The following is a 23,102-nucleotide window of genomic DNA, read 5'->3' on the forward strand; positions in this document are numbered from 1 at the left end:
TGTTGTTGTTGTTCTTTCTTATTAGTTTTATGGGATTTGATCGCCCTTGTGTAGGGTGTATTGTGTTTTTCTCGTTTTTGCAGGATTGATCACCTTTTCCCGAGCAAAGCAAGTTAGGGACGATGCGCCCCTAATCCCCCAGAGGTTTTGGAGAGGGAACAGAGCTAAACTGAGGATAGGAAATAGTCCCAAGCACTCATTTGAAGGCAAGGAGGCAAGAGGACCTTGACATGAGCATTTTGGGAGATTTTGATGAGATCGATCGGTCGATCACTTTAGATCGATCAATCGATCTCATTTGAAAACTTTGCTTAGCCCTAATCGTGACATGACTAAGCACATTAATTTACGACATCATTTCCTTAGAATTAAGGAGAGAATTAAGGGAATGAAGATTGGCACTGCTAAAAATTCTGCGAATATATTCACCATGTGTGTACCTACATGGACTTGTTGAATATCACACGATTTTGAGGGCCATTAAAGGCATTTTGGACTCATAAAAGCAATTTGGGTATTTAGAGACAATCAGGGTGGCAGAGGGAGAGTCTAGCATCATCTATGCATCTAGTTTGAGATATGTTTTTATGGGATCATTTAACACAAGGTGGAGATTGTGATAATATGAGCTAAATCTATTATGATTAGATTTTTAGGGGTTCTATAAAAACCCTCTTAACCATCTAATTGTATTATGTATTCAATTCTCTCCTCACATATTGAAAAATTATAATATCTCCCTACCAGTGGACGTAGCCAACACATTATTAGTAAACTACGTTAAATTTATGTTTTATCTTTATTGTTTTTGTTTATCTTCCTTGCATTTGTTTCATTTTAAGTTGACTACTAAATAAAAATTATTTAAAACCCATAATATTATATTACGCGTCTTATAACTACTACTACAAATCTACAATTAACCTACCTCAAACTTAACCTCAACCTCAACATCAACCACATACTTGCATAATCATAAGGGCAAAGCCAAAAATGTTACTCCTATTACATAATCCTTAGATGATAATTTTGCATAAAAAATTAAAATTTCAACATGTTTATCCCATCTCAAACATATTCAATTCTCACCACATTAAGATCTTATTGCTTGATTCAAGTATTACAAACGAATTTATAGTAATTATTCCAACTTTCCAATGAATATCATGTCTACTTACTCATTTATGCTCATATACCTTCTATTAACCAACAACTTAATCAAGAACTCATCACAATTATAACATTATTCGCCATATTATAGAGCAATTAAGCAATAATTAGTTTAATTAGACCCTACAAACTATTAATAAACTCAGCCATTTGCCTTTGTAACAAAGATGTTGAATCTGATTTGGGATGAAACACATTATATATATGACCTTCATTTTTAGCTTCAATCAATTTCACATTTTTCACACCATTTTTCTTCAAATAATCAGCATACATTTCTCCTCTTTCCTTAAGAAAATCTAATTCAGCAACATGAACGACCACCCTAGGGAATGAACTCCATTCATCATGATTAAGCTTAATCTTCTCATAATTACACCCAAAATAATCGCGATTTGATCCTTCGGGTATGCTTAATTTCCAAAACATATCATTCATTTGAACCTCTACATTACTTTCGTTCAACATTTCTTGGGTAGTCCTCTTCTCACTACCAAAATAAGGGTGTATTAATAATATCCCCTTGATTTGGACACTACTTAAGTCATGATCATTGTCATGATCGTCTCTCTTAGTAGCTTTTATGACTATGTTATGAGCAATATTCCCTCCCGCGCTATCCCCTGATAGGAAAACACGAGAAAGATCAGCTCGTTTAAGCCATGGTTCGGTTTTGGCACTCTTTATAAGCCACTCGAGAGAGGTACAACCATCAGCATAAGCTATTGGAAGGCGATTCTCAGGGGCAAGGCGATAGTCAATTGAAAGGATGATGGCTTGGGATAATGAAGCTAAGTCTCCTAGGAAGATGTGGTAGTTAAGCCATGTTGTTGACCCAATACAAAATCCACCACCATGAAAATACAACAAAATAGGAAGTTTATGGGTAGATGCATTTATGGTTGGTGTGTTAGGAAGGAAAATTCTACCGGTGATTGGTTTGGATGGATCAATGACTACGTCTTTGGACTTGTAGTTGTCGTTAGATTCCGGTGAGGCTATGGCAATGTCCGGAGCAAAACGCTTAACAGTTCCATCGGAATAGACTTGGAGAAAATTTGGTGCTTCTCCTATAAGAGACATATTTTGAGTCGGGATGATGGAACGTGGCAGAGTGTATCAAGATATGTTGTATATTCTAGCAGAACGAAACGATGTTTCATTGGTATCTGAAAAGGTGTATTTATATTTGGAGGATGAGTTGGGTAAAGGGTTAAGTTGATCATGTTTATAATCATGGATCATTTATGTATTATTTTACAATTTAGAAATTAGTTAGTTGGAGAGTAGATGAGAAAGACGCAAATAGGAATTAAAGATAATATGATTAAATATTAAAGAGTAAAGCACAAGCTGTATGAATACAAACAAAATAAACAGAAAAAAAAAAAAAGTAAAAAGTAAAAAAATTATCGCACCAAGTAGGGGTCGAACCTACGACCTTCTGCTTAGGAAACAGACGCTCTATCCACTGAGCTACAGGCGCCTTTGTTGATATAATGTCTTTGCTTATATTAAATAGTGCAAACTTGAAATTCTAAACAACATTACATTAATCCAATTTATTAAATGACCTAATAAAGAGGTTGTAAGCAGTTGACCCTTGATAGAAAATGTCATGTGCAGTTTCACATAAAAAAACTAAAAAAATACACATGATTTAATAAATCATTTTACTTTAATCCATTATCATCTGAAATTAAAAGATTATGAAATCTTTAATCCTATAGAAATAATAGATATTCTAGTTTTGAAATAGTGAAGGAAAATTCTACAGTTCTTATCAATGAGACTGCAACACAGAAGAATCCATTAACAAAAAAAAGAAGACAAAAGTAGAAAATTGTGAGATAACGATCAAAATGTAGCAAAATGAACATCTTCAGATACTTTTTATACACCCTTTTGGATGAAACCTTAAAGTGTCAATGGGCTTATGGTACATGAAACATTTATAGTGAAAGTTTTCTACTCGCGCAAACCCTTAGTGAAAATTTCGAATCAAAACGCGGACGCAAAAAGAAAAAAGGTCAGGTGAATCAAGCAGTGTGGCGGTCTAGAGTGGAGTGCTCCGGCAGTCCGGCTTGCCCTACTTGGCAGCTTGCTCTATGAAGGGAATTTTCTTCCAAGTTTCGTCCTCCAACGTGCTACTGTCCAATGGGGGCAATGAAAATGCATTCACTGTAGAGCTTCCACTCCGGATTTCTTTTAAGGCTCGTAAAGCCGAGAGAGTAAGTTTCATGTACATATTCTCCATATGCTCGATTTCAGGCAAGTCTTTATCGGTAAGCAGGCTTTCTTTGCTTCCGTTACCAGCGTCTGACGCAGAAGCTTCGTTTGAGATGGTTACGGTTTTTAGGGATGAGTCTTGTGGCTCGTTTTGAGAGAAAAGACGATCTAGTGTAGCTTCACATTCTTTTACAAGCTTGGAGATGGTGTCATTTGTGTAGAATGGCTCTTGCAAAACCTTTTGGATGAAGGGCAAGCGTATTAGACTACCACTACGCTTGTCGTACTTCTTTAGTATCTTCACTAAACCTGCAAGGAAATAGTGATGTGCATAGACATCAGCAGTATAACTGTGAGATAAGGATATTAATTTGACAAATTCAAGGAAAATTTACAGAGAAATTGATGCAAACATGACAACTATTTCCCTTGTGACTTGTGATACATCAATAAAACTCCAAAATGAACATAAACTTGTAACTACAGATTCATTGATCACTCTTAATTTTGTGAGGGGAGAGGGGGGCGACGTTGGGTTATTTAAAAATGTCAGTTTAACAGAAAAACTGCTTAAAAGACGGCCAGTAAACCAAAAATGAAATTCTGTCAAGCATCGAGGAGAGTAATTATTAGAGCCTAGAGTGCTTAAAAAGAAACTGAGAACAAACCACATGAGGTACTAAAGTAAAGAAATCAAGACAGCAATCAAAGAATGGCTGGAGTAACTAGACTGAAATTTCAAACACATATTACCTTCTTGAGTTATAAGAAACCAAGAATATTGGCTTTCGTTAATGAAACTTACAAGAGCAGAAAACATTATAAACGATACAAAGGGAGGAAAACATCGAATTCAACCATCATAAGCAAAGAGATCTAAACACCAACAAGGGTGGTTCTTAGCCCATTCAAAATTACCAATTTAGAATATTCTCTATTTCAAATTGTTTTTTTTTTGAACTCTATTTCAAATTGTTAATAAAGGGCTCCATTTTTTTCAATAATTATATATATAAGTAAACAGGTCCTGATTTTGCTCCGCACCTGAACACCAAACAGTCGATGAGCCAAGGAAAATATGCAGCATTGTATCAAACAAAACATAGTGGGGAAGTTTAAAGGAATTGATATGTAAGTAATAAAATTCAAAGATATAAGGCAGGAAAAAAGATGATTTAAACACCTGTATAGTTTAGGGCACTGTAGTTCTCCAACAGAACCATTTCTCCATGAAAATCTACAACCTCCCTTCCAACTCTCATCAGCTCCTCATTCGAGTGCCTAGCCTCTGCCAACCTGTCTTGTAGCTCCTGCATGATAAACAAAGAGAACTAGTAAGCAGATGAACTAAATTTCATGCAAGACTGTTAAATTAGGCTGGATTTAATGTAAATGCCAGCATAATAACGGGGAAACACGAGGTGCACACACTTCATAAGCCAAGGAGATATATACCATCCCAAAACCATATGGCCATGGAAAGAATGACTCCAATAACTTATAAAGTGTGCACACCATCTTTTAATTTGTCGAACCATCCCAACATAGAGGTCACTTACAAGTAGATTTTTAGTCAGATTTCAAGCACATTGCATTCAAAAAAAAAATGAAACAAGTTCAGGTCGTGCACGCTTCTGACAAATATTCATACAATACTAACTTCTACAATTCGACTAGGCATGATTTGTCACATCAAGACAAGCCCAACTTCAAATAACTAGTAAATGAAATGACAAAAAAGAGGAGATCCGCTTTTGGGAATGGATATTCCAAGATCCAAGAAATACTAGATTAACATGTAGTGTGATACTAAATAATATCTCTCATTTTTCTTTCTTTACACAAAGAAGCAAGCACCGAGAATCAAATACATAACGGTCACCATATGAAAATTCTATCAAGGGAAATCATGCTACAAACCTTCCACTCACAATAATACAACACCTGTCTAAAGCAAGGCTAAGGATACGGAAAGGGCATATATCCAGCAACATCATTTGAAGTAGTCACAAAATTTGAGGCTATTCATGAGTATATGCTGTTTATAAACATTGAACTGAAGATATATTGTTAGAGCTTGACCAACATAATCCAAGGTGGACTGTGGATCATAGAAAAATTGCGGATGTCGTAGCAATTGCTGAAAGCCCGAAACAATCACAATGTCGTGGAAGCGGCACCTTTATGTGTTATGGCACGCTTTGTGAGCATTGCAATGTGAAATGTTAACATGAAAAATATCCACTTTATCATAAAAATTCAAGTTTTTTAGAACATGTATTTTAATTAAAACTTATAATAAATGAATTTAATGCCTAGCAATTCAGAATAACAAATTATAAGGATTGTTACTCCATGTTTTAAAACACAAGTAACAGGAATCTGCGGAGGTAAGCTCGATATATTATAAAGTGGCCATTATCTTGTACTACTAGGAAATAATAAATCTTCAAATAGTCAAACACAGGCCAAGTTCCATATCCAGGCATTAATAACTCGTGAATTGATGTGTGCATGGATGAATGCTCCCACATGTTATCATGAAAGGGCCTTTCGAGGGTTAAGGGGTTTCTTTGATCAAAACGAATACAGAATGCACTTTGATTATTATAAAAAAAAGATGATTTCTCATTCACTAAAGGAACAAGTTAAGTAATTGAAATTCCACTTTCCATAAAGACACCCTTTTGACACTCTAGAAAATATAAAGCAAAGAGAATATAGATTTATCACTTTAAGAATGTTCTAATCATAAAAGCAACTCAGTAACATTCACATGGAACAGGAGCAACCCAAAAAGAATCACATAAAACTAGAGAGAAACAACACTCCTACACTACAAGTCATCACAATTTTCCATCAATCATTAATTGTTACAATCCTTATTTTAAGAAAAACTTGATTGATCTGTCACTCCATCATACACCACAACTATATGTTTGACATATTATGTTCTTTCTAAATGCCAAAGATTCCTCTTCGGACTCAAAAAACTTATTTGTCTAATTAAGAATCTCACACCAAAGGTCACATGACACTAGCTGGCATCATCTTCATGAGCTCCTACAATTACATTGATGAACTACGAAATTTCCCGAATAGTAGAGTCTACAAAGAAAAAGGCTACTTTACCAAAATCCAAAAATAAAGTTAACTCACTCTTCTTTTTCCATTTTGATGTCATGCATCTTTGAATGTCAACTAAAACATATTGCAACACCTTGCAATAAAAAATTGTTGCAAGTCAAGTTCCACCAATACTTCAACATTGGGAGATATTTTTATACTTAGCTTATCATATCCATAAACATCAACAACATTACACAAAGGTAACGCTTATATGAGTTCATGATAACAAGCTCCTGGCTATATATTCCCCACTTATTTATAACTTGTTTTATTTTAAATTCAGACTTTTAATACTTTAGTTGTGTTTTATTTTTAAGTCATTTCAAATTGTTTGATTTGTAATATTTTGAATTTAGTTTGGCTTGTAATAGTTAGTTTAGGACTTTTAGTTTAGTAGGGGAATGTTAGATCAAGTATTGTAACATTTTTAAAGGAGTCCAACATCACAAGAAAGAAGACAATTGGGCCAGTAACTTGCGTAAGTTATCAATACAGTGTGAAGACAACAATTACATGGAACAAATAACTACCTTGATGATGGGAAGTTGTGTGTTTACATGAGAAAAGTGAAACTTTGTTTCAAAGCCCTGGCATTTCTATCTTCACCTACCTTGTTTCTCAAGCTTGTTTATTTTAAAGGGTCTCTCCCGAACTTGGAACAAAAAATGCATCCCATTCTTGATAAACATATCTCAACAAGTTCCAAACATTGCAACGATCACTAACATCCTTCAAAACATAAACAAGTGGGTCCTCAAAATACAAAAAATGATCACACAGCGGCAACTAAAATCACCATGTCCCCTCAACTTCCACAGTTCCACTATTCGATCACATAGAACCACTACGACAATGATCCCAAAGTCTTAATCCCAAAATATTTGGGTCGGCTACCTTAATTAATAGATCACTTTGTCCGAGTGAAACCTTTAACTCCATTCATTTAAATTTTCTAACAACTCTAACCTTTAAATCGAAATCCTTCATATCCTTTACCAGAATAGAAACATATACTACTCCTTTTCTCCTGGTTGTAACGTGAAGGGCCCTCTTATGCGAGGATTATAGCAACCCCCCCAGAGTAAACCTCGTAAGAAAGATCCCAAATCATTCACCTAGGTGACAACTTCCTTCGGAGTCACATAATTCAGGAAATTTTCGACACGGCAAGGATCCTACAGCCTACAAAAAAACGCTCAAAAACACTTTCCTTCTATAAAAAATGGATGTTGCAAGAAAACAGTAAACGCAACCGTCACCAATTTAAAAATTCTTCAAGCACAATTAAAAAAATACTTATCTGAACAAAAACTTCCTGATTATAGAAATCAATTATCAATACTATGCCCTAATTAAAATATGCTGTTTATACCTTTTTGGTAAAGAAGATAAAATCAAAGATTCTCCATACAAAATTAAATAAATAAAAATCAAAGATGACATTTTTAATTGCCGCCAACTTCTATGAAATAACAATTATAATAATAAAAATGAATAAACTAATATACTACAACTACATGCAATTAAGTATTTCAAATTCTGCAAAATAAATTCACTATTCACAATTATATCGATAAAAACCCTAAAAAAATAGTAAAATTCAAGAATTATGAAAAGAAAGGACTTACTTTCCATCGAATAACATACTCTTCTTCCTTTTCAACAACAAATGTGTTAAATTTATCTATTTCAGCCTCTAAAAGAGCGATAAAATTATTGACTTCATTCAAAACGGAGTCACTATTTTGATCTTCGGTAGTGAGTTTAGGTCGTTTGAGAGGCTTAGAAGAATCATGATCGCCATTAATGGGGTAAATAAGCTTCAATTGTTTCTTAAGATCTTTGTAAGAAAGAAATTTGTCGCGCCAATCAGGAAGAGTTTGCAAGATTAAGTAGCTTAAGATTTTCCAGAACTTCATAGTTTGTTAGAAACAGAAAAGAATGAAATGGGAGGATGAGAAATTAAGAGAATATTTCGGGGGAAGAAATTATGAGAATATTTCGGGGGAAAAGGAGAAACAAATAGAGTAAAAAAATTGTGGATAAAGAGGAATAAATGACTATGGTGGCCTTATTAGATGGTGATGATGATGATTTAATAATTGTGTCTCATGTAGGATTAAAAGGCATTTTTAAAAAAAAATTGTAAGATGAATTAACTAATGAATGATATATTTTATAAATGTTTATTTTGTTTTAAAAAAAAACCTACTTATATGATATAAATGTTTGCAAAAGATATCTACTTTTTGACGAAAATCAACAGTTAACCAAGCACGTATTTCGCATGTGATGTGTAACTAATTGAACCTTATGACAGGGGGAATCTGTTACCTTCATGAGAGAGAAATAATGGCGGAATAAAAAGTGGCATCACATGCTAAACATGTGTTTAGTCAAACCTCGACTTAACGATTAATTAACAGTTTCCGTCAAATGATAACGTCTTGCAAACGTTGGCTAATAGAAGGTAGTTTTTTGAAAAAAAAGAGATTAAGTAGTTTTTTTTAAGGTGTTATCCCTCATATTCACTATTATTGTCACATTTAGTTTTTTGTATTTGTCAATGTACATATTCAATCGTAAATATTTTAAATTTTTGTTTAATTAAAAATTATAAATGTTGATTTTAATAAAATTTACATCGAAATGAATCAAACAAGACCTCACTTGACTATGTTTAATTTATAGCTTAAAAATAAAATCAAATTAAGAGTGTAATCAATGAATAATATCAAACAATCAAATAGGACAATATTAGTTAATAGAAGTAGTAGTAAAAACAAATGTTTGAATATTTGGGAAACTATAAGCATGATAAATCAACAAGTGTAAATATTATAGTTGCCGAATTTATGTGGCTTTGATCGGAGATGATCTATTTAACATGAATTTTAACTTTTACTTTACATAGGTCACATTTGAACTTTTTAATTTTAAATATTTTTAAAACTTATTGTTTATTCTAAATTTATGCATACATATTTTTTTTCAATTTTAAATTTAGTTTCTAAAATTACTTTTTTCTTAAAAAAAGTCTTTACAATGAATACAATTGAGTGTCAAAAAAATTATTAACATCGGTAAAAATATCTTTAAGTATCCTTTCAGTTTCTATGTCAGGAAAATTGACATATGAGTATTCATTTCGACGGGATTTTCAAATTAGGTGCCCTATTAGAGTGAGCACGAAATTCTTTTTTTTTTTAAAAATAATGTCACAAGTTAAAACAATGTTAAAAATCTTTTATGTTTGTGTGTAAGGAAAATCAACATATAAATACTCATTTACTGAATTTTCAAACTAGTTGTCGTTTAAGGGTGATCGCAAGGACTAATTTTGAGAAAAAAGGTTAGCACAATAACACCAGCAAATACGACATTAAATATTTTCTCGGTGTGCATATTGAGAAAATAGGAGTATGAGTATTCATTTCGACCAGATTTTCGAAGACATCCAATAAGAATGATTGCGACATAATTTTTTGAAAACAAATTGTCAGCATTATTAAAAACGATGTTAAATATTTTAAGAATAATTTCGTTTAAGTACTCCTTTCAATCCAATTTACTTTATAAAATAGTGAAATTATGAAACTTTTTAAAATCATAAATTATTAAGGAGAGCCAAAGCTAAACTATGTGTCAAGTTGTTTAAACTATATTACATTTGTTTCTCCTTTTATTGCAGAAATATCAGCTTAAAGTGAAAGAACACATGCTCATGGAACATGCACTCATCCACGAAATAGATCATTCATTCATGAAATATCGTACATTTTTGTTTGTTTTACATGAAATAGTTATATTTATTCTATACTATTTTCATAGTCAAACGGGTATTATTTTTCTATTAAACACATTATAATTAAAAAATAAAATGGGAAGATATGAGAAAACTGATTAAGAATCTTAGAGTTTGATAAGAGTCAATAAATTTATAGCGTTTGAGTAGACATAAATCTGAATAGATGTATTGAAACCTAAAATCAAATTCTAAAAACTCCACTTGTAAATCGGATTAGATTTGAACAATTTATAGCCCAATCCAAGTTTGATCTACAATAATACATAATTCTGTTGAAACTTTATATTAAAATGAATCTCTTGCACACTTGCAAGCTACAATTTTATTACAAAATTTCTTAAGATCAATTTACAAAAGTTTAATTTTTGTTCCATGGATAACACTTATCATTTTTTAAAAGCTTTTTCCCTTTCTCAAGTCATTAAACATGAGTAAATCAATAGCATGAGTTGCTTGCGTTTGGAAAATTTGAAGATGAAGGGCCAATGCAAACACTATAAAATTAATTATTACTATCCTTTTTAATTTTTTTATTTCACTCATCTTTTTGTTAATTTTAATGTTTTAAACTTATTTAGATATGTGAGAAAGGAAGGCAGGAAAAGAGTTTAATGAATTCGTAATTTTGTTGTAAATGATGTTTGTATTTGTTTATAATTATGAAATAAGAAGGAATTATAGCTTTATATTAAGTAGTATAGATGGCATGTTGTGTAATTGTGCATGCATTTCATGAATTTAGTAATTATATAATCATGTATTATCTGTTCTTGATATTATACCAATTAAATACGTATATAGTTTATCTCATTTTCATACATATCTTAAAAGCATATCATATCCATTGTATGGATGTATTCCAAGAAATTTCATTTTAAGGAAATTTTATGCATTTTCTACAATAGAAGTAGAAACAAATTTAAATATATCCAGCTAGCACAATTATCGAGTGATATATATATATATATACTAAAAAATTTGTGCTAAGAAATTCGTGTATTGCATGGGATTTTATAAATATTTTCATTGAATTATTAACTAGCAGATCAATTAATATTTTCTGTTTTTCATACTAGGCAATAACTTCAGTTAAAACTAATTCTATTTGCCAAACAAACCACTATCCTTTACGGTTTACACCACTAATAGCTAATATATGTTGACTTTTTGGTTGCCTTTGTGGGCAAAAAGCCTATTTGACCATTTTTTATTCAGCTTAAAATCCAATTTTTAAGTCAAATTTAAACGTTAACTTTGTTAGTTTTTATTAACGACTTTTGGTTTATTGACCAATTTTCCTCTAATAAACAAATAAAACCCAATAATTAATTATATCAGCTATCTCCCCAAATAGTTGAATTCGTTATCCAATTAGCTTAAAAGCAAATAATTAATAAATGGTCAAACAATACAACAAAAAAACCAATAACCAACGTCCATTTGACAAAATACCCAAAAATTGAAATTCCAAGAGAGTATATGTATTCAAAATAAATCCAATGAAATGATATTCACCCGATCTTGCAATTAAATACGAATTAAACTAACTTAAAAATAAATTTATAATTATGTAAAAAAATCAATATAAACCTAATTTTAAACCGATCAAAAACACATAATTAAACCAAACTCCGGAATGAACACCTCCGTACAATAGAGATGGCTTAATGGGGGGCGGGAAATCGGTTCTCACAGTCTCAGAGTCACTTAATCTTAGGTTGGAAGCAAACTACAAAGATACCCAAAACATTCCCAAACTGATAGTCCCACTCCCACACTTTTACTTCTGGGTTTTCATTCTTTTTCCATTTTCAGAATCTTTCATTTCACCATTTCTGTCTACCCTACATTTTCTTGATCAACTCTAAAAACCCAGGTGAAAAATTTCATATCTTTACTTACATTTCTTTTGATTTTTGCATTTTGTTATGTTTAATTTTCTGGGTAATTTTCTTATTTGATTTTCTCTTCTTGCTTTAGGGTTTGTTTTGGTTTTATTGGATATTTGTTGAATTATGGCAGTAACTTTGATGGTTTGTGACATGATTTTGCTTTCTTTTTGACAATTGTTTGTTCATATAGCTAATTATTTTCCTAAATGTTGATAGATTTATGTTTAGGGTAACCATTTCTTGAAAAAAGATGATCATCCCCATCAAATTCTTATTTAATTTAATATGCTTTCCTCTGTAATTTTGGATGAGTCGTTTCCTTTTTCATTTTTGATTTTTCTGTGCCAATTGTTTAAGTTAGAAAAAAAAAATTCAACTTAGAAATTATATAAAAAATCAAGAGATGTGAAATATTGTATCTTTATTTAGGGGGGGGGGGGGGTGTTTGGTTTTTGGGTAAACATTTTCATGGACAATTGTTTACCTATTTTCCCTTGTTTGATTCAACAAGGAAATTAAAATGGAAAAGAGTGCATTTTTCCATCACTTTGCAAACGTTTTCCTTCAAAATTGGAAGGAAACCAATAATTCTCTTAAAAGTTTTCCATCAAAGCAGACAAGAGAAAATTAATTATCATTTACATTTGCATTGGAAAATACTATCCTCCGTTTCTTTATAGTAGCGAACTCCTCTTTAAAAAGCTCTCGAGAAGTTTGCTTATGATCTTTTAAAAAAATTTCACATTACAAATTATGAAGTTTCGGCTACTCCAATGAATATAAATGAATAGCTCCAGTGTTTCGATGGCATTGACAATGCTGGTGGAAGGTTGTATTGTAGCATTGTAGGAGGTTTGAACTTTGAACTATCTTACACACACTAGGTCCGATATAGCATTTTCCGTTGGTGTTGGTGCAGCAAGGCGAATACTTCGCTATGTAGCTAGCGCAGTGAAGTATTACAGAAAGCATAGTAGTTTTCATGGAAAATTGTTTTCCTATGAATATTTTCACCAAATCAAACACCCTTGAATGTTTAATAATTTACATATGAGGATTTTGCACCTATAAGATGGAATTCACTGTACTTATCATTGTTAGAGTATATAACATATCTTGGAGCCTCAATCGTCAGCTTAAGATTTTGATTGAGTTGATTTCCTGACATGGTATCAGAGCCAACGTGACAAAAAGTCACGGGTTTGAATCTCAACTATCCCCATTTAAAGTGGAATATTCAACAACAGGTATGAGGAAGGCCCGTGTTGCATTAACACTTCTAGGCCAAAAGGCTCTCGTGTGAGGGCCGTGTTAGACTACCTGGGGCCTCAACCATCAGTTTAAACTTTTGGTTGAGTTGTTTTATTGACAATTATACCTCCACACTGTTAAATTTTAGGAATTTACATGTGAGGCTTTTGGCTTGTGATTTAAATGAATTTTTCTTTCTGTTGGTGGTTATTTGACTCACATCTTGATAAAAAGGGGCATACATTAATTTTTTTTTTGGTGTTTATGCAGTAGAATAAATGATATTCTAGTAAAATGGGATCAGAGCATAAGGATAGGGATTCAGTTGTTACTCAACTCAGTTTTGGTGGGTTTTGTGATGGTATCACCGCTCAAATGTTTGCGGATTACCTCGAAGATGAATTGGGCGTGCTAGTGTGGAGGTGTAGATTGAAGAAGTCGTGGACTCCTCTAGAGTCGTATCCAGACTTTCGAATCCAAAATCCCGAAGATATAGAGAATGCTGACGATTATGAGAAGGTGGAGCCCCATGCTTTCGTGCACTTTGCTTCCGCTGAATCAGTAGATTTGGTTCTAAATGCAGCTGGATGTGGGGATCTTATGTTGTATGGGAAAGTAATTAAAGTAAGTTCAGGACCTCAGAACCCCTTCCGCATCAATCAGAGGAGGCGGACGACTACCCCATATAAGTTAACTGATGTTCGTTTTGATATCGGGACTCTTGTTAGTAGCGACGAAATGATCGTGGGTTGGAAAGGACCTCCAACTGGGGTGAATCTACTTGTCGATCCATTTGATGGAACCTGCAAGTTTTGTTTCACTAGGGAAACTGTTTTTGCATTCAAAGATCAGAGAAAAAATACTAAACTTAAATGTGATTTCAAGATGGAATTTCTTGTCAGAGAGATTAACGAGATTAGACGATATACCGATATTTCATCACTCGTTATCTTGATGCACCTTTCTTCGTCTCCCTTGATCTACTATCGTACAGCTGATGACGATATATATGAGTCGGTTCCATTTGATCTATTAGATGATGATGATCCTTGGATAAGGACAACAGATTTCACTCCTGATGGGGTGATTGGTTGGTGTAATTCATATAAAATTTCAATCCCACCTCGAAATGGCCCAAGGCTCGAGAGAGCTTTAAAGTATCTAACAGAACGACGGGTTCCAGTTGACCGTCCGAAGCAGCGACTTAAGGTCAAGGATGAACATGGTTTTGGTATGCCGATAAAAGACCCGTTCTTCTGTGTTCAACATGAAAAGGGTGTTCCATTTGAAGTCATTTTTATGCTTAATGCTGTTGTGCATAAGGGTATCATAAATCCGCACCAGCTATCCGAGAGATTCTTCGATCTGCTTAGAGCCCAATCAACTGATGTTAACTTGGCTGCCTTAAAGCACATCTGTTCTTACAAGCGCTCCGTGTTTGATGGTTACAAGCGGCTAAAGCTCGTACAAGACTGGTTGCTTAGGAATCCGAGGTTGGTTAAAGAACCATCGAAGTTATCTGACATTGTAGAAGTTAGGAGGCTGATTATCACCCCAACGAAAGCTTACTGTGTTCCACCTGAAGTGGAACTTTCGAATCGGGTTCTTAGGCAATACAAAGATGTATCCGATCGGTTTTTGAGGGTCACGTTCATGGATGAAGGTCAGCAAATGCTGAACTCGAACGTCCTGTCGTACTATGCTCCTCCCATTGTGAAGATGATGACATCGAATAATTATCTCCAGAGAACATCGGTTTTCAGAAGGGTGAATGTTCTCTTAAAGCAAGGTTTTCTTGTGTGTGGAAGGATGTATACCTTCTTGGCGTTTTCCTCGAACCAGTTGAGGGATCGTTCTGCTTGGTTTTTCGCTGAAGACAAGACGAACGAGAGGTTAACTGTAAAAAGCATTAGAAACTGGATGGGGCGATTCACCGACCGGAATGTTGCCAAGTGTGCTGCACGTATGGGTCAGTGTTTCTCGTCTACTTACGCTACTGTTGAAGTGTCTTCGGACCAAGTTGACCCAGATTTCCCCGACATCGAAAGGAATAACTATGTCTTCTCTGATGGAATTGGAATCATAACACCGGATCTTGCCCTTCAGGTTGCAGAAAAACTGCAATTAGCTGACAACCCGCCTTGTGCATATCAGGTCCGGTTTGGAGGTTGCAAAGGTGTTGTGGTGTGCTGGCCTGCAAAGAACGAAAAGATCAAGATTCATCTCCGGCCAAGCATGAACAAGTTTTACTCGCAACACCGAGTTGTTGAAGTCTGTTCATGGACAAGATTCCAGCCGGGGTTTCTAAACCGCCAAATAGTGACTTTGCTATCAGCGCTTCAGGTTGATGATGACGTATTCTGGAGAATGCAGGAAACGATGGTATCGAAACTTGATCAGATGCTGGTGAATACTGAAGTAGCCTTTGATGTCCTTACAGCTTCATGCGCTGAGCAGGGTAATACAGCGGCAATTATGTTGGGTGCCGGTTTTAAGCCACAGACTGAGCCTCATCTCCGCGGCATGCTTACTTGCATTAGGGCAGCACAGCTTGGGGATCTACGAGAAAAGGCAAGAATATTCGTTCAATCGGGTAGGTGGCTAATGGGGTGCTTGGATGAGGAAGGTGTGCTTGAACAAGGACAGTGTTTTGTTCAAGTGTCGAATCCTTCTCTCGAAAATTGCTTTTCGAAACACGGTTCAAGATTTTCGGAAATGAAGAACAATATGCAGATTGTTAAGGGGCTGGTTATTGTGGCGAAAAATCCTTGCCTTCATCCTGGGGATGTAAGAATCTTGGAGGCGGTAGATTCTCCGAAGTTGCATCATCTTTTTGACTGTCTTGTCTTCCCTCAAAAGGGGGAGAGGCCGCACACAAATGAAGCTTCGGGTAGTGATTTAGATGGTGATCTATACTTCGTTGCTTGGGATCCGTGCCTCATCCCGCCTAGCAAGCGAAGCTGGATACCGATGGAGTATACGGCTGCTGTGGCGAGGAAATTGCCTCGTCCAGTGACGCATATGGTAATCTCTCTCTCTTGTTGTCTAGCTCTACAACACTATTCTAAATTTTTGTCAAGAAACCATCTCAATCAAAAGCTTAAACTAACGGTTGTGGCACCAGAATAAGTTATATACTCTAACACGCCCCCTCACACGAGCCCTTTGGGTTAGAAGGGTGGATGCAACACATGCCTTCTTCATAACTAGCGCTGAATATTCCACTATAAATGATGGGTGGTTGAGATTCGAACCCCTGACCTTTTGTCACGTTGGCTTTGATACCATTTCAAAGAACCATCTCAACCCAAAGCTTAAGCTAATGGTTGAGGCACCAGGATATGTTATATACTCTAACAATTTTCATTTGATTTCTAAAACACTATTTGAATTTTCTACAGGATATAATAGATTTCTTCACTAAAAACATGGTTAATGAAAACTTGGGTACAATCTGCAATGCCCATGTAGTTCATGCTGACCTTAGTCCACATGGAGCATTGGACGAAAACTGTCTTAAATTAGCAGAACTTGCTGCGTTGGCTGTGGATTTTCCAAAGACCGGAAAGGTGGTTACAATGCCTAATGATTTAAAACCCAAGATGTACCCGGATTTCATGGGAAAACCCGAAAACCATTCCTACAAGTCTGACAGAATTCTCGGTAGATTGTACAGGAGAATTAAGGATGCGTATTTTGATCAAGAAACCGACCCTACTTCTGAGTCGAACTTCAGTCTTAAGGATGTGACTTACGACACTGATCTCGATGTTCTAGGTTCAGACGATTTCGTAAAAGAAGCATGGGCTCTCAAGTGCTCCTATGTAGTACAAATTTGCGGTCTTCTGGCACAATACAAAGTCAGCAAAGAAGAGGAGATCGTGACCGGGCATATATGGTCAATGTCCAAGTCGAATAGCAAAAAGCAAGGTGAGCTCAAGGAGAAGCTCAAGCACGCGTACAATTGTTTAAAGCGAGAGTTTAGGCAACATTTTGATAAACTTGGTGCTGATTTTGAGCCCCTCTGCGATGAGGAGAAGAATTTGGTTTACGAAAAGAAGGCATCGGCTTGGTATCGAGTGACTTATCATCCCGAATGGATAAAAAAGTCGATGGAGTTGCAAGGCCCTGATGGTGAGGGGCAGACGGATGTTATTTTAAGTTTTGCGTGGGTCCCAGCTGATTACCTCGCTCGCATTAAGGTAAAGTGTGGAGGAGCGGGAATCTTGGATGATGATCAAAAGCCGATCAGTTCTTTGGCGAATTACCTCGCAAAGTGCATGCGTATCTCTTGAGCTTGAAGTCTGTCGATGTAAGTTGGCTGCAAGGCCGCTCTGCCATTTTTTTGCAAGTTTATCTGGAATGCATTGGAATTTTTGATGGTTTCATATTTAGTCTTCTTAATGTGATCTATGTACTAAAACTGATGTGGGCTTTATGAATGTATTTGTCTTTTGAGTACTTTTTTTCGAAGGCGTTTTCTTTCATCTTTATGCTATAATGGAAGATGTACGTATCTTTTACGAGTATAAATTTGTTCTTCCATGCTTTCGTAAATTTATAAACGGAATTAGACATTCGAGTTTGAATCTGAGTGAACTGGTATATATATTACGAGGAGTTGGTTGTATGAGTCGAAGAATGTAAAGATATGATTTCCGAGTAATCTGTATGGAGTTTTTGTAACTCGTTTGGGAGGGAGCAAGTCATTGAAGCGTGAAACGCGAAACTTTACCTCATACTGTGTTTGGAAGTTTGAACCGTTCGTTTCAAAATGGTATGAAAATATGATTCGAAACACTAAAGTAGAATGAGATATTTTAGTTTAGAATTTTTATTCATTCGGTTAATATTATATTATGTTTTACGTTAATGATACAAGACTTTGGATTTCTGAGTAGCGTTAAGATTATATTTTTATTTCTTACTTATGATTAATGTATCTGAACAACGTGACTCTATCTTAACTTCAATTGAACCAGAGTTTTACAAACATTAAATTAATATTTCTCGTTTCGTTTCTCATATTGAATTAAATTTTATTTCGTGTTATATTGGAACAAGCTTCTTGAAAGCATATATTAAATGTCACTCAATTTTGCTTGACCAAGTCTTATACTCTCTCCATCCACTTGATTTTGCTTCATATTCTATTTTTGTTCGTTCCATATAGTTTGACCCATGACCTTTTGTGGCCCCTCTTTTAATATTCAACTAAAACTTAATTTATCTTTCTCTTCTATATTAAAGTCTATAATTACTCCATTAAAAAGCACGACTCTACCTAAATCTTTGCTAAAACTCAAATTGTTTTATGACACAATCTTATTGAAAGACGCCCGATTAAATATAATTTTTTCTTTTTTTTTTCTCAATTGACGAGCAAACGCCTTAAAAGGCAAACTCAAAAGTACAAAGAAACATTTGTGAGCGTTCAAACCATTGTGACGCACACAACAAACAAAGCTGGAGTGCAGTTATGGAAGTCATGGAAGTTTTAGTTTCATTTATGTACTTTTTTCAGTTTTTGCAGCTTCATTTCTCTAAAATCAGGGTGTTTTGAATTATTGAACCAATAACAGAGCACTTCCAAAACTTTAAGGTTTAGGCGAGAGTACTACCTTTTTTAGAATTTTCTTTAAATTTGCAAGTTCGTTCACCGAGAAAATACTAACAGACTGTTTGATAATCGGTATTAAATTGTGAGAATGATAATAAAAAAAATAATATAATTTTGTTTAAAATATCTCATGACAAATTTAATGATCATTGTTACACTCCTCCAACAATGAGCTCATTTTTTTGACAAAATTTCTTTTAATGCAGTGTCATAATGATATTAAGTGGTAATGGAAATTGTGAAGAAAAAACTTTTTTATGATTCATTATGATGAGAATAACATGATACATATTTTGAAAATTTACACTACAAATCATTCTCATTCCTACTATTTGGTACTGATTACCAAACGGGCCATACATGTCAATCTCATTGAGTTAGGTGTTAAGTTGTTAACCATTAGCCAATATAACGAAAAAATTACGAGTTCGAATCTCAACTACGCTTTAAATTAAATTGAGCACACCGGGTATAATGAGGGTATGTAGTGCATAGAGTATCTTTTGATCAATAATCATGGGTTTAAGTAACCTAAAGATTGAAGATTTTTCTTCTTCAACTTTATCAATGTTCAATTCTTACTATTTATAAATCACAAATTTTTAAATAAAACGATAGTGAAATTATTTTTATTTGGCTAACTCATGTATATTTAGTGAAGTAATCAATTAAAGAAATGTGCTAATTATATGGGTTCATTTCATGGCGAAACGATCTTAAGACGAGCTGTTTACAAATAAGATTAATTTTTTTGTCCTACAATATTTTATTTTTTTTTTAATAATTTGTGGCTGAAATTATTAAGCTCTAGGAAGATTGCAATAAAAAAGTTGTTTTAACTGATACGGTGATACCCAATTACAATTAGTCAGGTAGAAAATTGCTTTCAAGTTAGAAATATTTACAAAACATTTTTGTCATTTTTTGTTCAAGGCTGAGTGAAGAAAGAATAGGCCGTCTAATGTCAAAACTAGAACTTTTCGGTTTCCATAAAACGTCAATTTAGACAAAAAAGAAAAAACAAAAAAAATAAAGAAAAGAGAAAATATTAAAAATATCAATTTTCTGTTGAAATGCAAGTATATTCTAAGTTTTGGGCTTTTGACATTATTATTGTACGTGTGAATCGACATGCAACTAAAGAAATGGAGAACAGGTGTATAAAAAATTTAATTTAAGAGGGTTTATTATGAGATAATTTTAAATTAATTTTAATAGTCTTATTAAATTAACTAAAATATTTATTTTTGTTGTTAAAATACTCGCTCTTAGTTGTTTAATATTTACTTATCATTTAAAATAAATCACTTAAATTAAACGGAATTGTTAAATTAGGCTGGACTTATTGTGAATGCCAGCATATTAACGGGGGGACACAAGTGCACACACTTCATAAGCCAAGGAGATATATACCATTCCAAAACCATATGGCAATGGGAAGAAGGTCTCTAATAGCTTATAAAGTGTGCACACCATTTTCAATTTATCGATGTGGGATAAATTATCCCAACAGGAATAAAATAGAAAGTATGGCAAATCAGTAACCGCAATAAGTAGAGCGCAATAACATCAAAAATGCAAGTCAATTGAAGTTTTTCACTCACTGTGAATCATTGGATAAATATGTAGAAGGAAGAAAAGTTCCATTATCTCCATCAGTGCATTTTTTTTTTGTCAATCAATTATTTTTATTGGCCTATTGTTAATAATCAGCTAAAAAGTGTTTGATAAATTTTTAAATTTGAAATCAAAATATATTTTTATGATTTTTGAATATTTTATCTCTAATAAATAATTAATAAAAAATAAATAATTTTCACTAAATATTTCTATGATAATTAGCTGAAACATTTGACTTATCAGCTAATATTTTTGACTAATTAAATTAGCCAATTACTCTAGCTAACCATCATTTACTAAACAACCCCTTTATATAGCTAATCTTCTTTTGTTTGGTTGGAAAGATGAATTTGTAGATTTTAGAGCATTTTGAGATATTCAGCTACTTAGCTAAATTAAGTTATTAGCAGGACTTATATTGAAAAAGAAACGTAAAAAAAATTTCAAAATAATTCAATCAAACATGTTTGTGGCTCACTAGGACTCTAATGGCCGTTTAGTTAGTGGTACTAAATGGTGGTAATGAGAATAATTTATAGTGTAAAATTTCATTACAAGTTTTATATCATTCTCATAGTAATAAAATTTTGATCACAAAAAAGTTTTTTTATTTGCAAATTTCCATTACCACCTAATACCATCTCTCCCAATGATAATGTATTAAAATGAAATTTATAAAGAAAATGAGATGATTGAAGTTGGACAAACATGACCATTAGGATAACAAGAGATTTTTCAATCAAGATTACACTAATTTTCATTTTCATTACCACTGTTTAATATCATCTACCAAACGGACCGTAAAAGTATCTGAAAACCACAAGTTTTATACATCTATTGTTTTTGAGCTCACCATAATAACTTTGGATAGGTTTAGGGATGGCCGGGTCCCCCTATGAAGCTGTATAAATCTTTTTCAATTTTTTAATCTCTGTGCTATTTACAAATAATTCACTCTAGTTGAGATTTGAGATGTAGGATATACCGGCATCTCCGTTCCATTATATTTGCTATTAATAGTGATATTTTCTAACATAATATAACACAATTGAGTTTGAGTATGTCAGAACGAATGAAGTTTTTAAGACATCAAAGGGTGTTTGGCAAACGGCTGGTAGCTGATAGTTGATAGCTGATTACAGTGGCTGATTAGACCAGTTGATTTTAAAGTCGTTGCTATGAGCAGCTTGTTTAAAAACAGTTTATTCATATCAATAAGCTCTTTCAACCAGCTAGTTCACTAAATACTAGCATTAGTTAATAGCTACTTTGACCACTCAATCCTGTATTTACATCAAAATAAGCTAAAATTGCTCAATAAACTAATTTTTCAAACACTCCAAAAATATTTCATTAAAATTTGGTCGGCAGCAACTTGAACTAAGAACAATGGTACGGCACACCAAAATCAAGGTATAGTATTCTGGTCTGGATACAAGGACTCCGTTTCGTGATTCCCTCAGTTCTTTAAACTGCTCGATTCAATTTTAATCATCTAACATACATCATTCACGATTTAATAAGATACGATATCTTAAAAAGAATACACTTCCAACGTTTCATTTTGATGACTTTATTTTCTTTAATTTTACATTGTTTTTAAAAGTATAATTCGAATTTTATATCTATAAATTTATTTTATAAAAATTATAAAAGTATTATTTTCTCAGGTAATATATATGTAAATATAAGATCTGTAATTAGAGTTTCTACGTAAGACAATGTAATTTTTAATTAGTTAAGATTTTAAGCAACATTGATGTAAAAATTCTGAAAATTGATATTTAAAAATTATCGTATCATCTCAATGAATTTGCCTCATATTTCTATTTTAATTGTCTGAATTAGAGTTTTAGACATTATCCTATCATTTTTGATTTCATTATCATTTAACAATAAGGATAATTCAAGGATGATTGAATAGTATTTTAAAATAAACCCAACAAGATGTACCAATGAATATTTAAAAGGGAAATTCCACATGATAGCATCTTGTTTTCATGAAACGTCAGTGGTAACACTTTTTGTAAGATTTTTCCACATGGTAGCATCTAGTTTATGCACTATCTAACTGCCGTAGCATTTTCCGTTAAATTCTTGTTAATTTCTGTTTAATTTATTATTTTGTAAGATTTTTTTACATGGTAGCATCCAATTTTTGCTCTCAAATGTTTAATTCACCGATTAATTTATCAACGCCATTAAATATTGTAACAATTTTATTTTCATTTAAATTATTGGCATTATAAAGTTTAAAAGGTGCATTACAAACACTAATAAACAATTCAAAAGACGCATTTTATAAGCTCAAAATGTGCATTTCATAAGTTCAAAAGATACATTCCAAGCACTAATACATATCTACGTAATCGTTACAACATTT

General features: G+C 33.4%; 3 protein-coding genes and 1 non-coding gene across 5 annotated transcripts; 1 reads left to right on the forward strand and 3 right to left on the reverse strand.

Annotated features, from left to right (window-relative positions):
- Positions 1 to 1,005: 1,005 nt before the first annotated feature.
- On the reverse strand, positions 1,006 to 2,307 carry LOC130803234 (probable carboxylesterase 17). The gene has a single exon (XM_057667410.1). It carries the CDS (start codon positions 2,251 to 2,253, stop codon positions 1,294 to 1,296), a length of 960 nt encoding a protein of 319 aa, XP_057523393.1. The 5' UTR covers positions 2,254 to 2,307; the 3' UTR covers positions 1,006 to 1,293.
- A 276-nt stretch (positions 2,308 to 2,583) lies between these two features.
- TRNAR-CCU (transfer RNA arginine (anticodon CCU)) lies at positions 2,584 to 2,656 on the reverse strand. Its single transcript has one exon. It is a non-coding gene; the product is annotated as a tRNA-Arg (tRNA).
- Positions 2,657 to 3,021: 365 nt separating this feature from the next.
- On the reverse strand, positions 3,022 to 8,567 carry LOC130803235 (SPX domain-containing protein 1-like). Its single transcript, XM_057667411.1, has 3 exons — positions 8,157 to 8,567; positions 4,583 to 4,709; positions 3,022 to 3,708 (listed from the first exon to the last, which is right to left on the reverse strand). The coding sequence occupies exons 1-3, from the start codon at positions 8,445 to 8,447 to the stop codon at positions 3,260 to 3,262; spliced, it is 867 nt and encodes a 288-aa protein (XP_057523394.1). The 5' UTR covers positions 8,448 to 8,567; the 3' UTR covers positions 3,022 to 3,259.
- Positions 8,568 to 11,976: 3,409 nt separating this feature from the next.
- On the forward strand, positions 11,977 to 18,038 carry LOC130803236 (RNA-dependent RNA polymerase 6). 2 transcript variants are annotated; one of them, XM_057667412.1, is made up of 3 exons: positions 11,977 to 12,212; positions 13,750 to 16,503; positions 16,881 to 18,038. In XM_057667412.1, exons 2-3 carry the CDS (start codon positions 13,774 to 13,776, stop codon positions 17,772 to 17,774), a joined length of 3,624 nt encoding a protein of 1,207 aa, XP_057523395.1. In that variant the 5' UTR covers positions 11,977 to 12,212; positions 13,750 to 13,773; the 3' UTR covers positions 17,775 to 18,038. The 2 variants fall into 2 exon arrangements, with proteins under 2 accessions (XP_057523395.1, XP_057523396.1); XM_057667413.1 differs by having other exon boundaries at positions 13,753 to 16,503.
- The last annotated feature ends 5,064 nt before the right edge of the window (positions 18,039 to 23,102 follow it).

Source organism: Amaranthus tricolor, chromosome 16 (assembly GCF_026212465.1).
Source record: "Amaranthus tricolor cultivar Red isolate AtriRed21 chromosome 16, ASM2621246v1, whole genome shotgun sequence".
In the NCBI taxonomy this organism is placed as follows: domain Eukaryota; kingdom Viridiplantae; phylum Streptophyta; class Magnoliopsida; order Caryophyllales; family Amaranthaceae; genus Amaranthus; species Amaranthus tricolor.